At 47.0% G+C, this 21830-nt stretch overlaps 1 protein-coding gene and 1 long non-coding RNA gene across 3 annotated transcripts; one reads left to right on the top strand and one right to left on the bottom strand.

Moving 5' to 3' along the window:
* Positions 1–2076: 2076 nt before the first annotated feature.
* On the top strand, positions 2077–11631 carry dglucy (D-glutamate cyclase). 2 transcript variants are annotated; one of them, XM_005461902.4, is made up of 15 exons: positions 2077–2324; positions 3411–3496; positions 4592–4745; positions 5340–5426; positions 5721–5874; positions 6341–6491; positions 6857–6979; positions 7054–7275; positions 7838–7955; positions 8154–8296; positions 8411–8510; positions 8970–9118; positions 9226–9345; positions 9770–9930; positions 10106–11631. In XM_005461902.4, exons 2-15 carry the CDS (start codon positions 3421–3423, stop codon positions 10262–10264), a joined length of 1917 nt encoding a protein of 638 aa, XP_005461959.1. In that variant the 5' UTR covers positions 2077–2324; positions 3411–3420; the 3' UTR covers positions 10265–11631. The 2 variants fall into 2 exon arrangements, with proteins under 2 accessions (XP_005461959.1, XP_013120752.1); XM_013265298.3 differs by lacking the exons at positions 2077–2324; positions 3411–3496 and adding an exon at positions 3509–3837.
* A 258-nt stretch (positions 11632–11889) lies between these two features.
* Positions 11890–12701, bottom strand: LOC112843119 (uncharacterized). The gene is made up of 3 exons (XR_003215261.1): positions 12670–12701; positions 12376–12397; positions 11890–12252 (listed from the first exon to the last, which is right to left on the bottom strand). It is a non-coding gene; the product is annotated as an uncharacterized LOC112843119 (long non-coding RNA).
* Between the last annotated feature and the right edge of the window lie 9129 nt (positions 12702–21830).

Here is a 21830-nt window from a genome sequence, read left to right as displayed (position 1 = left end):
CGTATGGATTAAAAAGATAAGACGTTAAAGGGCAGCAGAGTATAGCTGGTCACACCATGTCAGCTCATCAAACAGCTCCCGCCTGACCGTCACAGTTACCTGACAAAATCCAGGTTAAAGATCGATTTATGCAAAATTTCAGCTCCCTGCTGTGTGTGTTCTGCAGCTCTATATACATATTGACAGAATTAACAGAGAAAAGGTGCTCTTATAAAATGTACAAAGCTAAGTACTAAGCCAACTAAACAAAAGAAAGGAGTACTGAGAGGGAGAGCTGTGAGCCGCTGCAACAGTGTGCGCCGCCATCGTGGATCACTTGGAGGGGTCAGAAGTGAGTCCATCAGAGGGACAGCTCAGAGCCACAGAGGCTGACATGAGCATGTGCAGAGGAGGGAGGGTGGAGGATGAAGATGGAGCTGTATGCAGGAGAAGAAGAGGAAGAGCTCAGAGGTGGTTCATGGATGTAGGAGGAGGACATGCAGAGGGCCGGAGTGACAGAGGAGGATGCTGGGATAGGAGGAGATGGAGGACCTCTAAAGGGAGCAGAAGAAGAAGACGACTGCAGAGCAGCAGGAAATGTAAACTGTACTCTCTGTTTGTGCTACTATGATGTTGGTAAACCTGCATTTAAATCAAATACAGTATTTATCCATCTTTCTGTGTGAGCGACTGCAGAGCCATGAACGACGCCAGACAGCTCCACCCACCTATGGACACGTCACCATCTAACAGCAGGTCCACGGACCCACAGCGGGTCACCAAACACCATTTTTTAATCATTTTCACATTTTAGCAGCTGCTTTCACACAGAGCGCTGGAGAGTGGGAACACTGGATCTTCATTATAAAGACCGACCTGTCAACAGCTGATATATCAATGTCTTCAACGTGCTGTTCAGTTCATAAAATTACTAAATTTGTCTGAAGCTGTGATTAACTGCATGTTTTGGTATGAAGAGTAGGCTGATACTGATATATTAAATATTCCTTTATTGGGTGAGAAAATCAGGCCACATTATAAATACATATCAGAGCCTTAAACAGGCTGACAGGCTGGGTCAAACTGGGCTGAGATGATCCAAACACAGAACATCCTTATGATGTAACACTATGGATCAACTTTCCTCAGAATATATAAAGCATATAATCATTATGATGCAACCAATACAGCACTAATCCAATACTGTGGAAAAAAACATGGACATTTATTTTCAGGTACATTGGGTGCTGGCTCTTCCTCCTCCTCTCCCTCACACACTGCTGTTTGTCCTGGTGGATCATCAGGGGTGCAAAGCCTCACAGATGATGTGCAGCAGTGGGTCCCTCAGTCTGTCCTCACTCTGGACACTTGCAGTTGTCACACATGGAAATCAAATGTGTGATAAGCTGCAGGATTCAAACACAAGTGTAACTTATAAATACATGTTCATACTTTTATTCCACAATCAGAGAGAAAGAAACAGAGAGAGAGTGCAGGACAGACAGACAGGTGACAGTCTCAGGTGTACACACTGCTACAAAACAGCACAAGAGAAGGAGGATTTAGTGTTTGTGTTATTACGAGTGCTAAACAAGAAGAGTTCCCAGATGGTCCAGTGGACACATGTGTGACTCCTGTGATTAAAGCATCTTTCTTTCAGCTTAACGAGTGAACCGTCAGCTCGTTCAAACACACGTTAAAGTCCGTTTGGCTCGACACCACCGAACAGAGGCAGCAATATAACATAGCTAACATTAACAGTGCAGTGAATCCTGCTTGTGCCGTCATATTCAGGACTGCAAACCGAGCAGCATCACTGACTTTCAGCTTGTTGTGTTTGTGGATATATGACTGACTTTAATTATCCATAAAATCATCACATTCTCTGTAAGATTAAGGTCGACTATTGAACGGCGTATATTTCAAAGTAAAAGCTTTAAAACCAAGTAGAACATGAACCTGACATCACTAATGTCACGTGACAGTCATGTTTTCGTGTTCTTCGTTATTGGAACATTTGTATCGCTGCATAAATAAAAGACATAAAACTCAGTACTTACGTTCAAAACTTTCCTCTTCGGCCGCCCGCCATTTTTTCGAAAATTTCTCCACCGCCACGCTATGAATGCTGGGATACGGTGGGCCACGAAGGACCCACTCGATACGTCCTTCAAATCCGGGAAACTGAGGACGCACTGGAGTAACCTTCGTCGCCTCGCTGTGATGTAATGGGCCCTGGCTGCAGCCCCTGGACTTAGCTGTTAGCAGTTGTTAGCTGCTAGCAGCTGTTAGCCTGTGGAGCTGTCATCACCGAGCCCGACACTCCGCGGATAACCCGTCACACCGTGAGTTTAATCACACTGTCGGAGGGACTTTAGGACCGTTAGCTTAACGGCTCTGGTCCCTCCGAGAGGAGATTTTCATATTAAAATAGAGGTTTCTATTTTTAATGTAGTGTACAGTGCGAGAAACTCGTCCAGCTAACTTCTTCAGTCTCAGTTGACTGCAGGTTTCCAACCTTATAAACAGATCAAAGATCATTGATCACTGTCATAGCCGATCAATGATCAATCACAGTTTGCATATCATTGATCATAAACTGACCTCACAGCCCATTGTGAGTCAGGGGTGCGAGTGTCAGCCATTGAGCAGAAGTTCTGTTTATAAAGTCGAAACCTGATGATGACGAAACGTTTCTCCCACTGAAAGCGTCCAGCCTTCCTGGACCCTGACCCCTTCCTGGACCCTGACCCCTTCCTGGGGTATTAATAAAACGTTTCTCAGCTGTAAAATTATTTTCAGTGTTAATTGAAGATTTCAGCATGTGGGTATTGACTTTTAAGATTTTGTTTTTCCTTGTAAGATAATTCTTCATAAGTAAACAAGAGCAATAGTGATGTGATGTCTTGTATTCATCATGAAGGTATAATTTGATATATAATAGTTTTGATTTTCCAAACACATTATGTTTTTGTGCAAAGTATCGGATCAGTGTAGCCTGAACTTTACTGTCAGGTGGTCTCTGAGCCACTTCCTGTTTGCAGTGGTGATGGACAGGTGGCATCGGGTAGGAGCATCTGCAAGGAGGTGAGTGCAGGCAGGGAGGAGACGAGAAGGAGAGCAGTATGAGTAACAGGTTTAAAGGTGGCAGTGAGACCTGCTGTGATGGTTGGAGATGAGTGGGAGCGAGCAGAGCGGGTTACCCTGATGAATCCTCACCTGGCAGGTGTTCGATCCCTGCTCTCAGCTTCATTTACACCAATGTTCTGCTGTCCCGACAGTTTAGGAAGTTTCACATAAATAAGCGTCTGAATCTAAGATCACAAAGTGTTGCCACAGATTATATTTCATTGGCTGTTCACCAGTGAATTAACCAATCAGACAGCTCGCCTATTCCTCAGTTTACTCATTACTCATTTTTTAACGTTTAGGTGAAGAAGCATGCTGTCTGCAGTGAGAGCTGCTCGATGCGCCGTCAGATACCTCAGGGGTATCGGTACCTCTGCCATGGACACAGGTGATACACACACACACACACACACACACAAAAGAAAACACTGATGGAGGAGAGCAGTGAGGGAAGGAGAAAGAGTGAGTGGGGTTCAAAGATTAACTTCATCGCCTGCCGCCCGCTCAAACATTAACTGTGGTGAAGCAGATAAGAGCAGCTCATTGTTCTCTCGGGTCTTTCACCTCCTGCTCCGTGACAGTGACAGGTAAACAGGAAGCAGCTCACTGACATGTTTGTGTGTGAGATGATGAAGTCAGAACATTTAAATAATCTGAGTCCTGCTAATCTGAGGCTGTTAATCCGGCAGAAAGACCCCAGAATAAAGACAACAACAGGATTAGCCAACGGTAAGAGATCATCTGAACTGGACAGGCTTAGGACAGGCTTAAAACAGGCTTAGGACAGACTCGGGACGGCTTAGAGGTGAAATTTCTGCTGATTTGTTGGTTTGGTAAAGGAGCTGCTTTAGCGAGTCCAGTAAGAACGTTAGCTTGTTCTACCAGTAAACATGTATACTCTCGAGTCATCCTCAGTTAGTATCCATGAGTGTTGTGGACGTGTCTCCCGGAGTGTCTGGGGGGTGTATGGGGTATCAGGTCAGGTGGATGCTGGACTCAGCCAGGCGGTGGATGGTTTGGGGTCCTCAGGATCTTTGCCTTTTGCAGATGATGTGGTCCTTCTGGCTTCGCTCACTGGCAGCCTCCAGCTTCCTCTGGGCTGCTTTTCAGCCGAGGGTGAAGCAGCAGGAATGAGAAACGGCTGCTCCGAGTCTAAAAAAGGGTGGAGTGCTCGCTCCGGGTTGGTGAGGAGTTTCTGCCTCCAGCAGAGACGATCAGGTGTCTTCGGGGTCATGTTGACGAGTTTGAGCAGATTGATGGACAGGTTGGTGTGGAGGCTGGAGCGGTGTGGTGCAGATGGAGCTGAGAGCGAGGGTGGAGGTGTTGACGTACTGGTTCCCGCCCTCAGCGGTGACCACGAGCTCTGGAAGTGCTTGAAAAGGATGATGTCATCCTGCAGAGCTGCCTGGAGGGTCAGGGCTTCTTGGTTTCTCTCTGTTGTAACATCTGTGTGTGTGTGTGTGTGTGTGTGTGTGTGTTTCAGGATACCAGCAGGCTAATGTGGTCGTCCTGCCAAACCAGCTCGCCGACGACTTCCATGCCTTCTGTCGCAGTAACCCCGCCCCCCTGCCGCTCCTTTATCGCAGCCAGTCAGGAGAGACTTCCTGTCCGCCTCTGGCTCAGCACGCTGACATCAGGTAGGACTTCCTGTCCTCTCAGACGTGCTGCAGAAGGTTTACGTTTGGTTCTGTGAGCCGATGATTTTAAATCGTTCACATCATTTTCCATGCAGCACAAAGCTCCTGCTGACTCTCAGTAACCTTTGGCGTGGTCACCTGTGAGGCGAGAGTCTATTCAGATAACAAGCACATCACATTTCAGCACATCACATTATAAAATCTGCTCATTTTGAATATGATTCAGAAAAGCTGGAACAAAGAAGAAGGTGTTTGATCCTGAAACTACGTGATGTGATGAAATGATTGAACTTCTGTTCTGCAAACTGAGAGGAGCGAGCACGAAGAGACAGACGCCAGACCACACAGACGGTTTGGTGGATGTTTGTTTGGGACACCCCTCAGCCTGAGAGGACGGGGTTTTGTTGTCACGCCGCCTGTAGCCGGGCCGGCAGGTGCTGTGACACCACGGGTGCATCGACCAGAAGCCCGAGGGCTCACGGTGTTCTTATTTTTCTGCCCTATACCCGTCTGACTCCAACGAAGGGCGGAGCTTTCCGACTGTGTCTGTTTTATTTTTCCTGATCAAGTGTTTCCTGGTTGTGTTTCCTGTAGGACGGACATCTCGCAGTACTGTGTGTATGAGGATGGTCGGCTGGTAAAAACCGTCTCCAGCCTGCAGACGTACAGTGACGCACACAGGTAATGTTAAACATGAGTCGGGGTAATCATTGAGCCTCAGCCGTGACTGCGTCCTGATAATAACTTACTGTTGAAATGGGCTCTGGTTAAAGCATACCGACATCTCCGGCAGGATCTCTCCTGAAATCTAACGTGCTTTTAGCTTGTGTCCCAGGAATTACTCTACACCAGCTCCTCCGTGCTGCTTTCACTGAAAACTTGACATTAAAGCACAAACACAAGCTGCTGCTTCCTGCCTCACCTGTTGGTTCCTGTAGCATAATAGTCAGTGATCAACCTCCCTCTGCCTCGCAGGTCTCCACCCGGGCAGCAGGCGGAGCGTCCCGGGTCGTGGTCAGACATGGTGTGTTTCTATCTGGGCTGCAGCTTTGGCTTTGAGGGCCGACTGAAAGAAGCCGGAGTCCCCGTCAGGAACGTGGAGCAGGGCAAGAACGTCAGCATGTACAGGGTACGCTGGGCCGCGCTGGGTTGCTGACAGTGTGCTGTGCAGCTCAGGCTGGAGCACTGTGGGTGCAGTGAAAGGATCAGTCAGTCGAGCAGATGTTTTGGTTGGATCATCATCAGTGATTTTATGACCAGTCGTGTTTTCTCAGTATTCATTTATGCTCTCAGGTCCAGTCGACTTCCTGAATTATTTCACGTTCACTGTGACACACTCGTGAAGTGTCCGAGGGGTAGAAGTGAAGTGGGAGTAGTCACGCCCATCAGCAGCGTGTGTTTGGCAGCGTTTGTGTCATTCTGTCGGTAAACACGAGCTCGGAAATTCTCAATGAACTCTGATGAAACTCTGCAGGAGCGTAGAGCGGGGTCATGTGACAGTGCACATTTAGCTTTTCAAAGAGCAGAGAGGCGTCACGCTTCTCCACCAGCTCATCAGTGTGTGTGTGTGTGTGTGTGTGTGTGTGTGTGTGCAGACTGCAGTTCCCTGTGTTCCTGCAGGAGCGTTCAGCTGCCCTCTGGTGGTCACGATGCGTCCCGTCCCAGCCGCTCTGTTGGATGCAGCAGTGAAGGTCACTCATCTCAACCCACTGGCACATGGAGCTCCTGTACACGTAGGAGATCCAGGTACACACACACACACACACTCACCTGCAGCTCCTCTAACAGCCAGCAGAGGCAGCAGTGAGTCAGTCCTCATGTTAAAACCTTACAGCAGAAAAAACATGTTTACAGGATGATACACAAACTGTTTGGCCTCTGTGGTCTTTTCAGAACAACAGTTTACTCTGCATTATTAGGGGCGTGGCCTCTGTGACTGACAGGTGGATGGTGACACAGGTGGCTGTAGCTGCTAGCTGTCTGCTAGCTTCACCTCAGCTAATCTGAACAAAACTCAGATGATGAGGCTTCAATGTGGTGTCAAGATGACTATGGCCATCTTTTATATACAGTGTGTATGTGTGTGTGTGTGTGTGTGTGTGTGCATGTAGCTCTCCTCGGCATCCAGGACCTGTCCAGGCCGGATTATGGTGATGCGGTGGAGCTGCAGCCTGGTGATGTCACAGTCTTTTGGGCGTGTGGCGTGACTGCGATCGAGGCGATCCTCAGCAGCAGTGAGCACTCTGATTGGCTGATACTGTGCTTACATCACAGCCTGCAGAGGACCTGAACAGTTTGTGTCTTTCAGAGCCTCCACTGGCCTTCAGCCACTCGCCCGGCTGCATGTTCCTCACCGACATTCCTGACTCACCTACCTCCACCATAACTCCGCCCACTGAGGCCAAACCCCATCCTGAGCTGACCCCCCTGTGCTTCCAGGTGTCCCAGAATCCCTTGCTGTACAGCCTGGTTTCTCAGGGGACGGTGGCGAAGATCAGACAGCTTGAGGTGATGATCGGAGAAGATCCAGGTAGAAGGTCCAGGATGCTTTTTTAGGAGCGAATAACTGAGCTGATTAGATCTGATGGAGCAGGTAGAGCCTGATGAAGCTCCTCAGGTGCTTCAGGTGAATCCATGACTAAAGTTTATTCTGCAGGAAAAACAAACAGAGCAACACAGTCAGGATGAAAAACCAGCTGTGGGTTCATTAAAGTCCTTACTTTAAAGAACCCAGTTACACCTGTGCATGGCGTCCACGGCCGCGCGCACAGACATATGAAGCTCCTGTACTGTCATACGGGTGGTGCTGCTTTTTATTATTGTGCATCACAGAGGCTAAAATAGGCGGATTTATCATTGCTGTTGGGCTAAACCCTGCTGCGTGTGTTTGACAGGTCCTGATGAAGGGACAGTTTTGGGGTTTTTTCTGCCAGTTTACCTGCAGACTGAACTTTAGTTGTCCTTTCACCTGCAGCCAGAGCTCCTCGGGAGTTTCATGTGGTCGTCCTCCTACCTGCCCGTCTGAGCAGCGCCTGTCGCGTCGCCGCTTCCTTTTCTTCTTTGTTTGAACGTTTGTGTCTGTGCGTCTGCAGGTGAGCGAGGGATCAGAGCTTTATTCGTTCAGGATGAACTCCTGCGCTCCTGTCTGGCTCTATCCCATTCCTCCTCTGTTGCCATAACAACGGGCTTCCCAACACACTACATGCACAGGTACACACACACACACACACACAGAGTGCTGCTTCCTGGTTCTGTGTGACCAGGAAGTTCAACATCGGATTATATCAGACTGTAAACAAATGATGGCGGCGGCGTCAGAAGCTGCCTCCATCATTTGTTTACAGTCTGTGATGGGGGAGAGGTCACGAGTAACACAGGTGATTCTCAGCGTTTGCGTCTCCTCTTCAGCCCTCCCGATGAAACCGACGGCCCACCAGGAGCAATTGCCATGGCAACCATGCTGCTGTCTCTGGGGAAACAGGTGACCATGGTGACGGATCGCCGGGCGCTTGAGATGAACCGCGCCATCATCGATGAATCAGTGAGGACAGGTGAGAGTTTTAATTCTGCTCTGGGATTAATTTAATTTAGAAATGTTCAGAATGAGAAAATAAAACATGACTTTCAAAATAAAGTGCAAGAAACTGCTGTGATGTCACCCTCAGGAGTCCTGAAGGCTGTTATCCCATTGGTCACATTTGAAGACGGCGGTCCAGATGCTGCGCGGCACTTCCTGTGTCACCATGGAGACCCTAACAAGCCCAGGTGAGCTGGCGTGTGAGGCACCTTCATAGATAGGCTGGATTTGTTGGTCCAGCTGAGCTGTGCATGATGGGAAAAAGTCCAGTTTACTAGTCGCAGTCAGAGATCAGCAGCTGTCCTTCACAGACCTGCTCCACCCTCTGCAGCGAGTCCAAACACACGTGAGGACTGTCATGTGACGAGTCACCTGACTTCAAACCCCGTGAGCCCTTAAAATAACGACATGCAGTGTGTGCAGACGGAGTGCTGCTGTGCCTAAAGCAAAAGGACACGTGTAACATTACGATGATAGAAAGAAGAATCTGCAGGTTTGTTATGGAATCATCAGATCACACGTGAGCCCAAACAACAGGAAACGAGCACAGACTGTGTTCTTTAACTGTCTCATGCATACAGCCCCGTTATTCACACCTGCACGGGTACGGCTGCAGGTTCTAATGTGACACTGATACTCGTTACCAGATTCGACCACCTGGTGGCGATAGAGCGCAGCGGACGCGCCGCAGATGGGAACTACTACAACATGAGAGCAGTGAACATCAAACACCTGGTGGATCCCGTGGACGACCTGTTCATCGCTGCCAAGCACATACCTGGAATCGGCACCACAGGCGGGAACCCCCCCACCATCTGATCATTACACTCTGTGATAAAACCAGCAGCCAATCACGACTCAGCCTTACAGAAGACTGAATGATGTGTGTGTCTGTGTGTGCAGGAATCGGTGATGGTGGGAACGAGCTGGGGATGGGGAAGGTGAAGGAGAAGGTGCAGAGCCTGATGCCCAAAGGCGGTCTGATCGCCTGTGAGGTTCCTGCAGACCACGCCGTCACCGCAGGTACGGCCTCTGCGAACACAGCAGCTGTCGCAGCATCATGCTGCTCACTGTTGCAGCACTGATGGATGCTGTAAATGAGCAGGTAGAAGCAGAACATCAGTCAGCTCGCTGTGACCTCGTCTGCCATCTTAACCTGGTGTGACTTCCTGCACCAACACTGAGCTGCTGTGACCGTTTCAGCTTTTCTTCCTCTTTGAAGAGCAGCTATGAAAGCTGCATCAGCAAAAGAAGGTAGAAGGTTTGGACAGTTGGTCACAGCGCTGCTGTCCAAACACTGACAGACACAGCAGCTTCAGTAACAGCAGAGGAGGGCGGAGCCAGCAGCAGGCGTATGCAGGCTGAGCGATCAGCTGGTGTGAGCTGCAGGTCAGTTTGAACTTACCCTGTGCTCCATCTTCTCTGACCTCCTTCCGTGCTCCTGCAGGCGTGTCTAACTGGGGAGGCTATGCTGTGGCCTGCGGGCTCTACCTGCTCCACACCTGCCCGGCACACCTGCGCTACCTGAGGAAGGGGCTGGGACTGGAACCTGTGACCTCCACGGAGCAGCTGCAGGACTGGACCACTAACCTGCCGTCTGTGGAAAAGGTAACACACAAATGCTCATTAAAAAGCACCAAATGTCCCCCCACAGTCTCATCTGGAGCCTCTGTGCCTGTAAATGTTCACAGCGTGAAGCTAACGTGAAGCTAACGTGACTTGATTAAATAAACTGTAGTTAATGCTGGCGGCCGATCTCATCTCCCTCTCTCCCTAAACCCAGGAGGAGTCCTTCCTCTCCACTCTGGTCCAGTTTGGGATCCGAAGTGGGAAAACTGGTCACCTGGCCATGGAGGTGGATGGCCTGACCTTTCACCCCACCCACTCTGACATGATCACCAGACTGCTGGAAGTGACACGAGGAGGGCGCGGCGCATTTTAATCTGAACTCTTTATTATTCCCTGATGTGATCCCAATCCTGATGCAGGGAAACACAGAGGAAGGAGGAGAGGAGTGTGAGGGTGCCTTAGCCGCTGCCTGGTAACCGCTCAGCCTGCCTTTAAATGCTCACAAAGCAGAGTGACCCCCCCACCCACCCCCCGGTGTCCAGCTCTGCGCTGTAATGAACCAATCACAGCTTAATTCTTCCGTTGGGGTAAAAATAGTCTGTGAGATGCATGGCTGCTTGTACCGTCTGAGCAGATGTACAGATCGCAGCACTCATCATCGTTGATGAGGATGATGAGGGAACATGTTTGGGTCGAGGCTGTGAAAGGCTCCGCACCACAAATCAGTTTGTTCTGGAAGCGCCTCAGGCCAGGTTAACTGTTTGTGCTCCTGCAGATGGAAGGACGTCCACCTCCAGGTGCAGAGCTGCGGGAAGCAGCTGAAATGTATCTCACCTGTCAGTCAAAGAGGCCACGCCCCCATTAATGCAAATTTTAAACCTTAATAATGATAATAATAATAATTATGAGTTAATACGAGTTAATCTGGTGTTACGAGGGAGAAAATTATCTCTAGAGACCAAACAGGCTGCGAGCAGGTTTCATTTTACCTGGGAGTCTATGGGACCGACTCACTGCTGCCTCTGCTGGACGCTGGAGGAACTGCAGGGTTAAATCGTTCTCTCTCTGTTTGTTTATCAGTAAATGAGCTGAAGATGATTTATATGTTTTGTAGAAATGAGATGTGAATAAAAGAAATCAATGATCTGCGTTAAACAGCTTTCTTTTACCTTTTTTGATTCTTTCTTGGATGATTTGCAGGTTGGAGTTTGTCCAAACTTACAGGAGCTCCATCAGCCTTAAAAACACTGAGTCAGTCTTTTCTGGCTGTTATTAACATGCTAAACTGGAAACAGAGCGACGCTGAGACCATGTTTCTTATTCTCTGATACTCGATGAAGAGATTTAATTTTAATTGAAAGTAAAGCTTTTTTGTTTGATGTTCTACTTATCCAACGGAGGGACACGTATGACGCCCCAGAGAGCAGACATGCTGACATCTACATACCTGCTGTTTGTGAGGGGCAGCCAATGAGAAGGTTTTCTCAAAGGGGGTGGAGACGGGCGGAACAGCCAGTTGTCTGTGTCAGCGCTGTAATGATCCAAACACCATCACACCTCCATCCTGCAGCTTCTTTTACTCAGACATGCCACTAATTAGACTGAACCGTGCTGCAGGTCCACTCAGGACTAAACGTGACAGAATAACACAGACCTTTATAAAACAGTTACTGCCTGTTTACCTCAGTGCACTGTAAGCAAAGCACTAAATAAATGTGCATGAAAACAGTTTATTCAAAATAAAATCATTTGTTCTTTTTCGCTGTTTTTTTTAAAAACTTTTACTACAAATATCAGAATTTTCATGTGTCAGATTTGCTACATCTGCAGTTTTTTCCTTAAAAATGTATTTTTCTGTTTCTTTAGGTTTTCGAGGGAAACAATCACTCTGATGATGTAGACGTCTCAGAAACTGTATGTTTCTAATATGATGCACGAGGCGTTCAGGGGTTAAAACCTGGTGATTCACCTCTGCTTTTATTGTGTTTTTATTTTCAGGCTGTGACTGTAGAAAGTACATTTCATGTGACGCGTCAGAGCAAAGCTCAGATATCGGCCTGGAGGGGGAATGGTGTCCTGATTGAATGTTGGACTCTGTAAATGTGCTGCAGGCGAGGCGTGCTGACGTGATTGAGTTGGAGGGGAAATGATATCGAGGAAGGTGGAGGAGGATGGAGCGCTGCGCTGCGTTATTACAGAAATCACCTTTAAACGCGCTCAGAGGAAAATAAGCTGCCCGGGTCACACAAGTCCAACACGTCCTGGCGCCTGCCATCAGAACGCCGGCAGCTCTGCGTCCTTTGGGTCCACGTGTTATTAATACTCACGTGTCCACGCCGCGGCCTGTTCGTGCAGCTGGCTCTGAAATGAAAACAACACGATGCTTCAGAAGGAAAAAACAGGTCATTTTATTCTGTTGCTAGGCAACATGATGACATCACTATATCTGATGTAGGTAAAAACCTTTTGGGGCCTGTGATGTACCTGTGTGGCAGCTGTGTTTCACCTGTTGGGTAAGAACAGTTGTAAAGAGAACCGGCTCTTCAAGTTGTTTTGTTGACAATAATATAAAATTATGCACAAAAGGAATTACTAATGTAAAAAAAGTGGTTTTATTTATATATGTTTATAAATAAATATATGTGGTGGTCAAAGCACGTACAAACTCCAAAACACATTTCTATCTTTAACTGAACTTCCAAAACAGAGCTACTAGTTTGTGTATTTATACACAAGCACTCATATAAATTCAAATAATTAAAAATAATGTTCATTTACCTGTTACTACCACACACCAAATCCGGTCGTTGATACTTCCTGGCTTGTGTAGCCACCACTAACAAAAGCTCAACACTGCCCCTAGCGTCCTGGAGCACTTCTGTTGGGTTTTGTACGTGCTTTGTCTCTAGGGGCCGCCGTAAATATACTTTTATTTATTCACTCCACATAAAATGTAATAAATAAATCATATAATACAAAAACCAACTATTCACATTTCAACTTTTAACTATTTAAATTTTCAGCTTTTTCCTTTTAAACAAATTTAAAGTGAAACAACACAAAACACTGCAAACCACAACACAATTAAATATAAATTAAAATATGAAAACAAAAAGAAGATGCACATCCTCTGTCATATGGGCCTGCATGAATAAACTTTCTGAATCCTTTATCATCTGCAACTGCAAATAGTTGTGGATGATTACTATATCTTTCTAATGTGACGTTGTTGTCCCTGGCTCTCTCTCCCTCCCGCTCTGTTCCTGTGCTACTGCGAGTGTAACTACCGCCCCTCATCCCAGCGCAAGCACAAGGCTCGCGTGCGGAGTGAAGCGGGAAAAAGTGCGAGAGAGAAGGTGAGAGAAAGGGAAAAAAACCCCACAGCTCGTGATAAGGAGCCGGCTCACATCGTTCACGTCAAAGACCCGGCTCTAAGAGCCGTTTCGTTCACGAATGACACATCACTAGCCTGCTGCACGCCAGCTACAGGCGGAGGTGGCTCAGCTCCACCCTGAAACAGTCTGGAAAAGTTGATCTGAGGGTTTCAGTAAGAAGGATGCTCTGAGTCTGCAGCACAAAGAAGGCGACGCATCACCACAGAAACCGTGAAAATGAGCTTTAAAAGCCCGAGCGGCTGCTGTAGTTTAACATAACCAGTCACCCAGTTTATAACGTAGTGATATTATCATGTTTCAAACCCGAGGAAACGACTCCGCCCCTCGGGCCTCCAATCAGATTCCCCCTCTGTAGCGTTCGTTTCACATGCAGGTGGATAAATGAGAGCTGCTGTGGTTCAGATCAGATACGCTCTGCTTCCTGTCTAAGATTTCTGATCTCAGTATTTTCATCCTTTTAGTCCTGACTCTGCACTTCACACTGATGTGGCCAAAACCAGCTGCTCCTCTGCGGCGGTGGAAACGGCTGAGGTCGGATTCACCGTTTAAAGCGTCGTTCAGCAGAAGCATCACAGGAGTCGCTGAGCGTCCTCTCAGCTGTGGCTGCAGTGACGGCTGAGCGACCTCGTGGTTGTGTTTAGTGTTCGAGCAGCTGCATTTGTGCAGCCATGTGCTGAATGTACAACTCACCACAATACAGGAGGAGAGGCGGACCTCAAAGCCAGATAATGACGAGTGTGGTGAGGCGTTTTCAGTGGCTGGACCTGAGTCAATGCAGGCTGATGAGAGAAGGCAAAGAAGGAATCAGCAGAAATCAGACCTGTAAGCAGGCTGACTGACACATCTTAATGAGGTTAACAAGTGCTTTAATCAGCTTACAGCGATAAGCTGCTCCTCACTGACAGTTTGGATCATTAATGCTCCACAGGGAGCGCAGGAGCTGCAGACGCCTGTGAAAAGCAGGGATCCTCTTACTGTCCACGCACCGAGCAGACAAGATTTTCCATGAGAGGTCACGCCACACATCACAGAGCTGATTAGTCAGACTGCAGGCTGAAGAAAGGCTTCTTACCTGCAGTCTCTCTAATGTCCAGCAGGGGGCGACTCCTCTGGCGTCTGATTAGATAGAAGTCTGACAAAACACATGCATGAAAGCATCAAAGCTGAGCAAGGTAAAAATGGACTAAGACAGAATCATCTGTATGCAGTCCTGAATAGATGGTTTTGAGACGTGATTTAAAAGTAGAGAGTTTGTGGTCCGGAGATCTGTGGAAGTGCATCCAAAGTCTCGGGCAGAACAGCTAAAGGCTCTGAGTCCCAGGACAGTCAGGCGAGCAGGTGGAACAGACAGAAGGGAAGCTGAGTGTAGGAGGGCGCGAGTACGTATGGAGATCAGATAAATATGGAGGAGCGAGGTTATGAAGCGCTTTGAAAGTGAGAAGCAGGATCTGACACGGAGGTGAACTGGAAGCCAGCGGAGCTGTTTAAGAACAGCTGTTATATGTTCAGTGGATGTAATTCTGGATACAAAATGAGCAGCTGTGTTTTGAACTAACTGCAATTTATGGAGGGATTCATGAGGGACTAGAAGGAGCAGATTTCTTCCCTTCATTGGCTTCCTGTTAAATCCAGAATTCAAAATCCTGCTCATACAAGGTCTTAAATAATCAGGCCCCTGTGTATTGACAGCATACTGCAGGAAAAATAAATGGTATATGTCACAGCATGAATAACTCGCCTCGTAGTCAGCTGATGATTATTAAGACTGCAGAGGACATGAGCTTCATGTTTCACCAACCCAACAGATAACATGGAAGGATCACTTCACGGTCACACAGTCACGTTCGTGGATAAGTGCATCCTCGAGTACACCACAGAAGAAGAAGTCCTGCGCTCAGTCAATATCACAGCTGGTAAATCCTGTAAAGAAGCTTCAGGGCCTCTCTTATTACCTCTGTAGCAGGAGCTGGTTTCACACAGGCTCATATTCCCAGCTTGAGTCTGCTCCATTAGGTGGCTAGAGAGGGTCACAGGTCACAGGCAGGAAGACACGCCCTCTGACCTGAGGCCTTAACAGACACCGCTCTCGTCTTTCAGTCCTTATACTCAGATAAGATTGGTTGATCTCGGCAGCTGCTCCGTGGACCTCAGACTATCATTCACATGTTGGGACATTAACTAAGCATCACAGCAAAGCTCAAAGATAACGCTGTAAGCAGCTGATCAGTGTGCTCGACAGCTGTCAGCAGGTTTAAACATACAAACCTGTAAACAAAGATGAGTTTGAGGCCGACTTCAGGTGGATCTGTCTGAACGAAGGAGGAGCTGCACTTTATATTGTCAGATAAAGACCTACTGCCCCCTATGAGCAAGCACTTTGGTGACAGTGGGAAGGAAAAACTCCCTTTGAACAGGAAGAAACTCCAAACAGAATCAGGCTCAGGGAGGGGCGGGGCCATCTGCCGAGACAGCTGGGATATGAGGACAGGGACATGCTAATTAGCAGGTATGTGACCTTCTCTGTGTAATGGTCTCTGAGTTTTGTCGTTTTCCGTCCTTAGTTTATATTCTTCATGTGTGAGGTTGAGTCTGAGTTATTCTCTGTTCTTGATGTTTTGAAATCCTAGTTTCTCTGCAGAGTCGTAGCTTCATAGTTCGATGTTTTAGCTGAACTCTCCGTGTCTTTTAGTTTTACTTCCCATGTCTTGTTTTTCATGCTTCATTTCACCTGTCTGTGGTTACCCAGGTGTTTCCCCTCGGGTCCTCTGTGTCACGTGTTCCCTGCTTGTTTTGGGATTTCATGGACTTTGAATTCTTGGAGCGTCTCATCAGCTACTTTTTGTCTTCACCTCGTTACCTGTGAGTCTGCTTCCTGCTCGTGTTTCCTGCCTCAGAGCTCCGAGCTGATCACAGATTTCGGATGGGATTAGGATTAACAGAGTTTTCTGAGGTTTTCCAATAAATTGAATCACTTGGTTTTCATTCTGGCCTCCGTTTCTCTGTCATGCTGGAAAATGCTTGGAGCGTCCTCACACTGCTCCCGGGTGAAGTTGGTTTCTGTTTATTGTGGAACAAAGTGAACCGTCACATCAGGATCTCTCCAACATTACAGTCTTACCAGGCGGCTCCTCGAGCTCCGGCTGGCCACAAAGAGCTGCAGCGATGAAGAAGCAGAGACTGTAGATCCTGACTCTGTGTGCATATTGCATTTATTTGGAAACACATATGAAATGCTTTTGATGGATCTTTATCACAGACACATGTAAACAAAGATGTGTCACTGACACACTCGTCTCGTTTCATCAGGCTGTCACGTGCAGTGTTGCAGGTACCTGACCGCAGACAGGTTTACGACTCAGACGGGGTTTCCTCTTCACTCACTGTCTGTTTACTCTGCATTCAATCATCAGTTATGATGAATCTGTGACTCTCCTCCACCTCTGTCACTTTGTCCTGCACTGTATTTACTATCACACAAACACATCTCCAGCATCTTTAAGGGCATCTCATATCACTGCTATGCAGATGATGTCCTGTGGTACTGATGCCAAAAACATCTGGATGGCTGCTAATCGTCTGTCACTTGTCAGAAATGTAGGTGTTACATTTACAACGACGTCCAAGCTGGAATGAGAAGTGCTTTTCGATGCCTGTGTTTCGTGCTGTGTCGTCTTCAGATGGCCTGTGAACGCTCCAAAATGCTGCTGCGAGGCTGCTGACGTCCTGTCACTGGCCTCGTGACAGGACACAGACCGCCAACGGGTCTGTGTCCTGTGAGAGCGCGTGCACAGACGGAGAAGTCTGTGCACGCGCTCTCAGACTCGAGACGTGCAGGTCACCGACGGCCTCTGACAGACCTGTTGGCGGTTCCTCGTTCTAGACTGAAAACTAAACAGTGAAGGACCTTTGATTGTGTCTGTGGACTCGTTTGGCCTGAGCCGTGCTGTAAATATCAGTGCTGTGTTTTAATGTTGTTGAGGTTTATTACTTGCTCATCGCTGTTGAGCAACAAACTGTTCCAACTTCTGCAATCAGGTAGAAGGTTCCTCATCATCCAGGCAAGGACAGAGAGACTCAGGGGGAGCTGCTATCCCCCCCACCCACACACACACACACACACACCTACACGCACACACACACACACACACCCTCTCACATCATCCATAAGTGACTGAGACAGGACTCTCTCCCAGACACGCTAAACCCACCTGAACAGTGTGGTTTCAGGAGGGTGATTGGCGTCATGGTTAACTGATGTGAAAGGCAAAAGACTCAAACTGAGAAAACGGGGGATTCTGTGGCTGTGATTGGTTATTCATTATGAGGTGAAACATTTCACTGGGGACTGAGATGTGTTCATATATTAAACGGTGTAACAAATGTTATTTAGATCGTTTCCATATCTGCTCAGAGTGTCGCTGACGCCGTCAGCATCAGAAAGGTCAGACTTTGAAACCGCTGCATCACTCGCCGCAGGCCTGAAACTAAGACAGGAAAACCACATGCATATGTACACACATGCACGCACACACACACACAGACGAGGCTGACCACTTCTGTTTAGAACTCAGTTTAAAGCTTTATAAAAATATTCTCTGTCACTTTCATGTTAGCGAGCAGGGTACAGCACACAGGTCTATAACCACAGAGTCAACACACAGATTCTTACATATTGAACATATTCAGACTTAGAGGCATTTCCATGCATGCAGAGAGCAACATACAGACCCTGGAGTGAGTCTCTTTCCTCAGCGTTAAAGTGCTGAAACGGGCTCAAAGGGAGGCTATGAAGACATGCTGTGACCTGTGTGTGTGTGCGTCTGTGTGTGTGTGTGTGTGTGTGTGTGTGCACGCGTGTGTGTGCGTCTGTGTGTGTGTGTGGGGGGGGGTAAAATGTAAAATGAATAAGTAAAATGAAGAGGAAACTGTGAGTCGTGTTTTTCACAGACGGGAGGCAGTCTGACTGCTGTACGCCGGCCAAACGCTTCCAGAATAAAAGTTACCTGACTGAAATTTGGCTAATCTCCCGCTCACGGTCACCTTCTCGTGTACCTCGTCCCAGCTCTCAGTGCCGCTGCTGCGTTTAGGTCCCGCCCCCTGGCCTTTCATTGTCAGCAAGGTGGGTGCAGCCATGTTGGTCCTACATGTTTTTAACACTGACCCAGGACCATCAGTGCAATGTGATGTCATAGTTTGGTAGGCAGACTGTGTGAGGTCGTGCAGCACTTCTCAGAAACAGTCCGCTAACACGTGGATCGACATGCAAACAGCTGTTGTTTCAGAGAAGCACCGCGGACAGGAGGACTTCTCTTTATTTAGCTGTTAACATTTGCAAAACAACACAAGTTTGTGTTTGAATCTAAGATACCTGTGAGGTGTACTAGACACCACGAGGGCTCGCAGATGACACAAGATGTCCTGAAATGATCTGTTTGCTGAGGAATTAGTTCTGGTTCTTGAACCAAACCAAAGTGAAACTTAAAACTAAGAATAATAACAAAGTCAAATATGAAACAACTGTTGGAGCAGGTCCTCAGGGACTCACGGCCTTGCTTGCTGCAGCAGCTCTGCTCACTGACCCGACACAGATCGCAGGAAACACTCCCAGTGACCGCCGGCCGATCGGCTCGGGTGTAAAAAAACAGTGATTGGTCAGTTGCTATGAACACTGAGATAAAGTTACAGAACAGCAAATTCATAGTACACAAACTCAAAAACCACAGAGGACTGAACTCTGAACTCTACAAGGTCACGAGAAGATGATCTTGAAGGGCAGCAGGCCAGCTTCAGATCAGGGTAACCGAAGCTTTTTGACTTTTATGGACTCGTCAGGTTGCGTCAAAGATCCTGTCAAACTTAAATTTGAATTCATTGATGGCGCTGCATCGTCTGAAGCTCCTCATGCTAACATAAACCCTGCTGCCTTTAAACATGAAGGAATCCGTGAGGTTCACTTTATCAATAACTGAAGTCTACTGATGCTAACGATGAGGTTTGTTATCAGCTCTGCTTCAAGTAGAGACAGATTTGTCCTGAATCTGAATCCTCTGCACTTTTGTTCCTAGAGTATTTAAAAGTAGAATGGGAGGCAGAGCCTTCAGTTTTCAGGCCCCTCTTCTGTGGAACCAGCTTCCAGTTTGGATTCAGGAGACAGACACTATCTCTACTTTCAAGACTTTCTCTACAGCTACTCTTAGTACCATCAATGTTAAGTTAGACTCTTTTTCTCCAATTGATCTTTCTGAGTTAACTTCAATAATTAATTCCTCCAAACCATCAACGTGTCTTTTAGACCCCATTCCTACAAAACTGCTCAAAGAAGTCCTGCCATTAATTAATGCTTCAATCTTAAATATGATCAACCTATCTCTAATAATCGGCTATGTACCACAGGCCTTCAAGGTGGCTGTAGTTAAACCTTTACTTAAAAAGCATCTCTAGACCCAGCTGTCTTAGCTAATTATAGGCCAATCTCCAACCTTCCTTTCATATCAAAAATCCTTGAAAGAGTAGTTGTCAAACAGCTAACAGATCATCTGCAGAGGAATGGCTTATTTGAAGAGTTTCAGTCAGGTTTCAGAGCTCATCACAGCACAGAAACAGCTTTAGTGAAGGTTACAAATGATCTTCTTATGGCCTCTGACAGTGGACTCATCTCTGTGCTTGTCCTGCTAGACCTCAGTGCTGCATTCGATACTGTTGACCATAATATCCTATTAGAGCGATTAGAACATGCTGTAGGTATTAAAGGTACTGCACTGCAGTGGTTTGTATCATATCTATCTAATAGACTCCAGTTTGTGCATGTAAATGGAGAGTCCTCTTCAGACACTAAGGTCAATTATGGTGTTCCACAGGGTTCAGTGCTAGGACCAATTCTGTTTACATTATACATGCTTCCCTTAGGCAACATCATTAGAAGACATAGCATAAATTTTCACTGCTATGCAGATGACACGCAGCTCTATCTATCCATGAAGCCAGGTAACACACACCAATTAGTTAAACTGCAGGAATGTCTTAAAGACATAAAGACCTGGATGGCTGCTAACTTTCTGCTTCTTAATTCAGATAAAACTGAGGTTATTGTACTCGGCCCTGAAAATCTTAGAAATATGGTATCTAAGCAGATTCTTACTCTGGATGGCATTACCTTGACCTCCAGTAACACTGTGAGAAACCTTGGAGTCCTTTTTGACCAGGACATGTCCTTCAACGCACATATTAAACAAATATGTAAGACTGCTTTCTTCCATTTGCGCAACATCTCTAAAATTAGAAATATCCTGTCTCAGAGTGACGCTGAAAAACTAGTTCATGCATTTATTACTTCCAGGCTGGACTACTGTAATTCATTATTATCAGGATGTCCTAAAAACTCGCTGAAAAGCCTTCAGCTAATCCAAAATGCTGCAGCAAGGGTCCTGACAGGGACTAGAAAGAGAGAGCATATTTCTCCTGTTTTGGCTTCCCTTCATTGGCTTCCTGTTAAATCCAGAATTGAATTCAAAATCCTGCTCCTCACATACAAGGTCTTAAATAATCAGGCCCCATCTTATCTTAATGACCTTGTAGTACCATATCACCCTATTAGAGCACTTCGCTCTCGCTCTGCAGGCCTACTTGTTGTTCCTAGAGTATTTAAAAGTAGAATGGGAGGCAGAGCCTTCAGTTTTCAGGCCTCTCTTCTGTGGAACCAACTTCCAGTTTGGATTCGAGAGACAGACACTATCTCTACTTTCAAGATTAGGCTTAAAACTTTCCTTTTTGCTAAAGCATATAGTTAGGGCTGGACCAGGTGACCCTGAATCCTCCCTTAGTTATGCTGCAATAGACGTAGGCTGCCGGGGATTCCCATGATGCATTGAGTTTTTCCCTTCCAGTCACCTTTCTCACTCACTATGTGTTAATAGACCTCTCTGCATCGAATCATATCTGTTATTAATCTCTGTCTCGCTTCCACAGCATGTCTTTCATCCTGTTTTCCTTCTTTCACCCCAACCGGTCGCAGCAGATGGCCGCCCCTCCCTGAGCCTGGTTCTGCCGGAGGTTTCTTCCTGTTAAAAGGGAGTTTTTCCTTCCCACTGTCGCCAAAGTGCTTGCTCATAGGGGGTCATATGATTGTTGGGTTTTTCTCTGTATTTATTATTGTGCTATCTACTGTACAATATAAAGCGCCTTGAGGTGACTTTTGTTGTGATTTGGCGCTATATAAATAAAATTGAATTGAATTGAATTGAAGATTAGGCTTCAAACTTTCCTTTTTGCTAAAGCATATAGTTAGGGCTGGACCAGGTGACCCTGAATCCTCCCTTAGTTATGCTGCAATAGACGTAGGCTGCCGGGGATTCCCATGATGCATTGAGTTTTTCCTTTCCAGTCACCTTTCTCACTCACTATGTGTTAATAGACCTCTCTGCATCGAATCATATCTGTTATTAATCTCTGTCTCTCTTCCACAGCATGTCTTTATCCTGTCTTCCTTCTCTCACCCCAACCGGTCGCAGCAGATGGCCCCGCCCTCCCTGAGCCTGGTTCTGCCGG

Source organism: Oreochromis niloticus, linkage group LG19 (genome assembly GCF_001858045.2).
Source record: "Oreochromis niloticus isolate F11D_XX linkage group LG19, O_niloticus_UMD_NMBU, whole genome shotgun sequence".
Lineage (NCBI taxonomy): Eukaryota > Metazoa > Chordata > Actinopteri > Cichliformes > Cichlidae > Oreochromis > Oreochromis niloticus.
The sequence above is the reverse complement of the archived record's forward strand: the minus strand, read 5'-3'. Positions and strand labels throughout refer to the sequence as shown.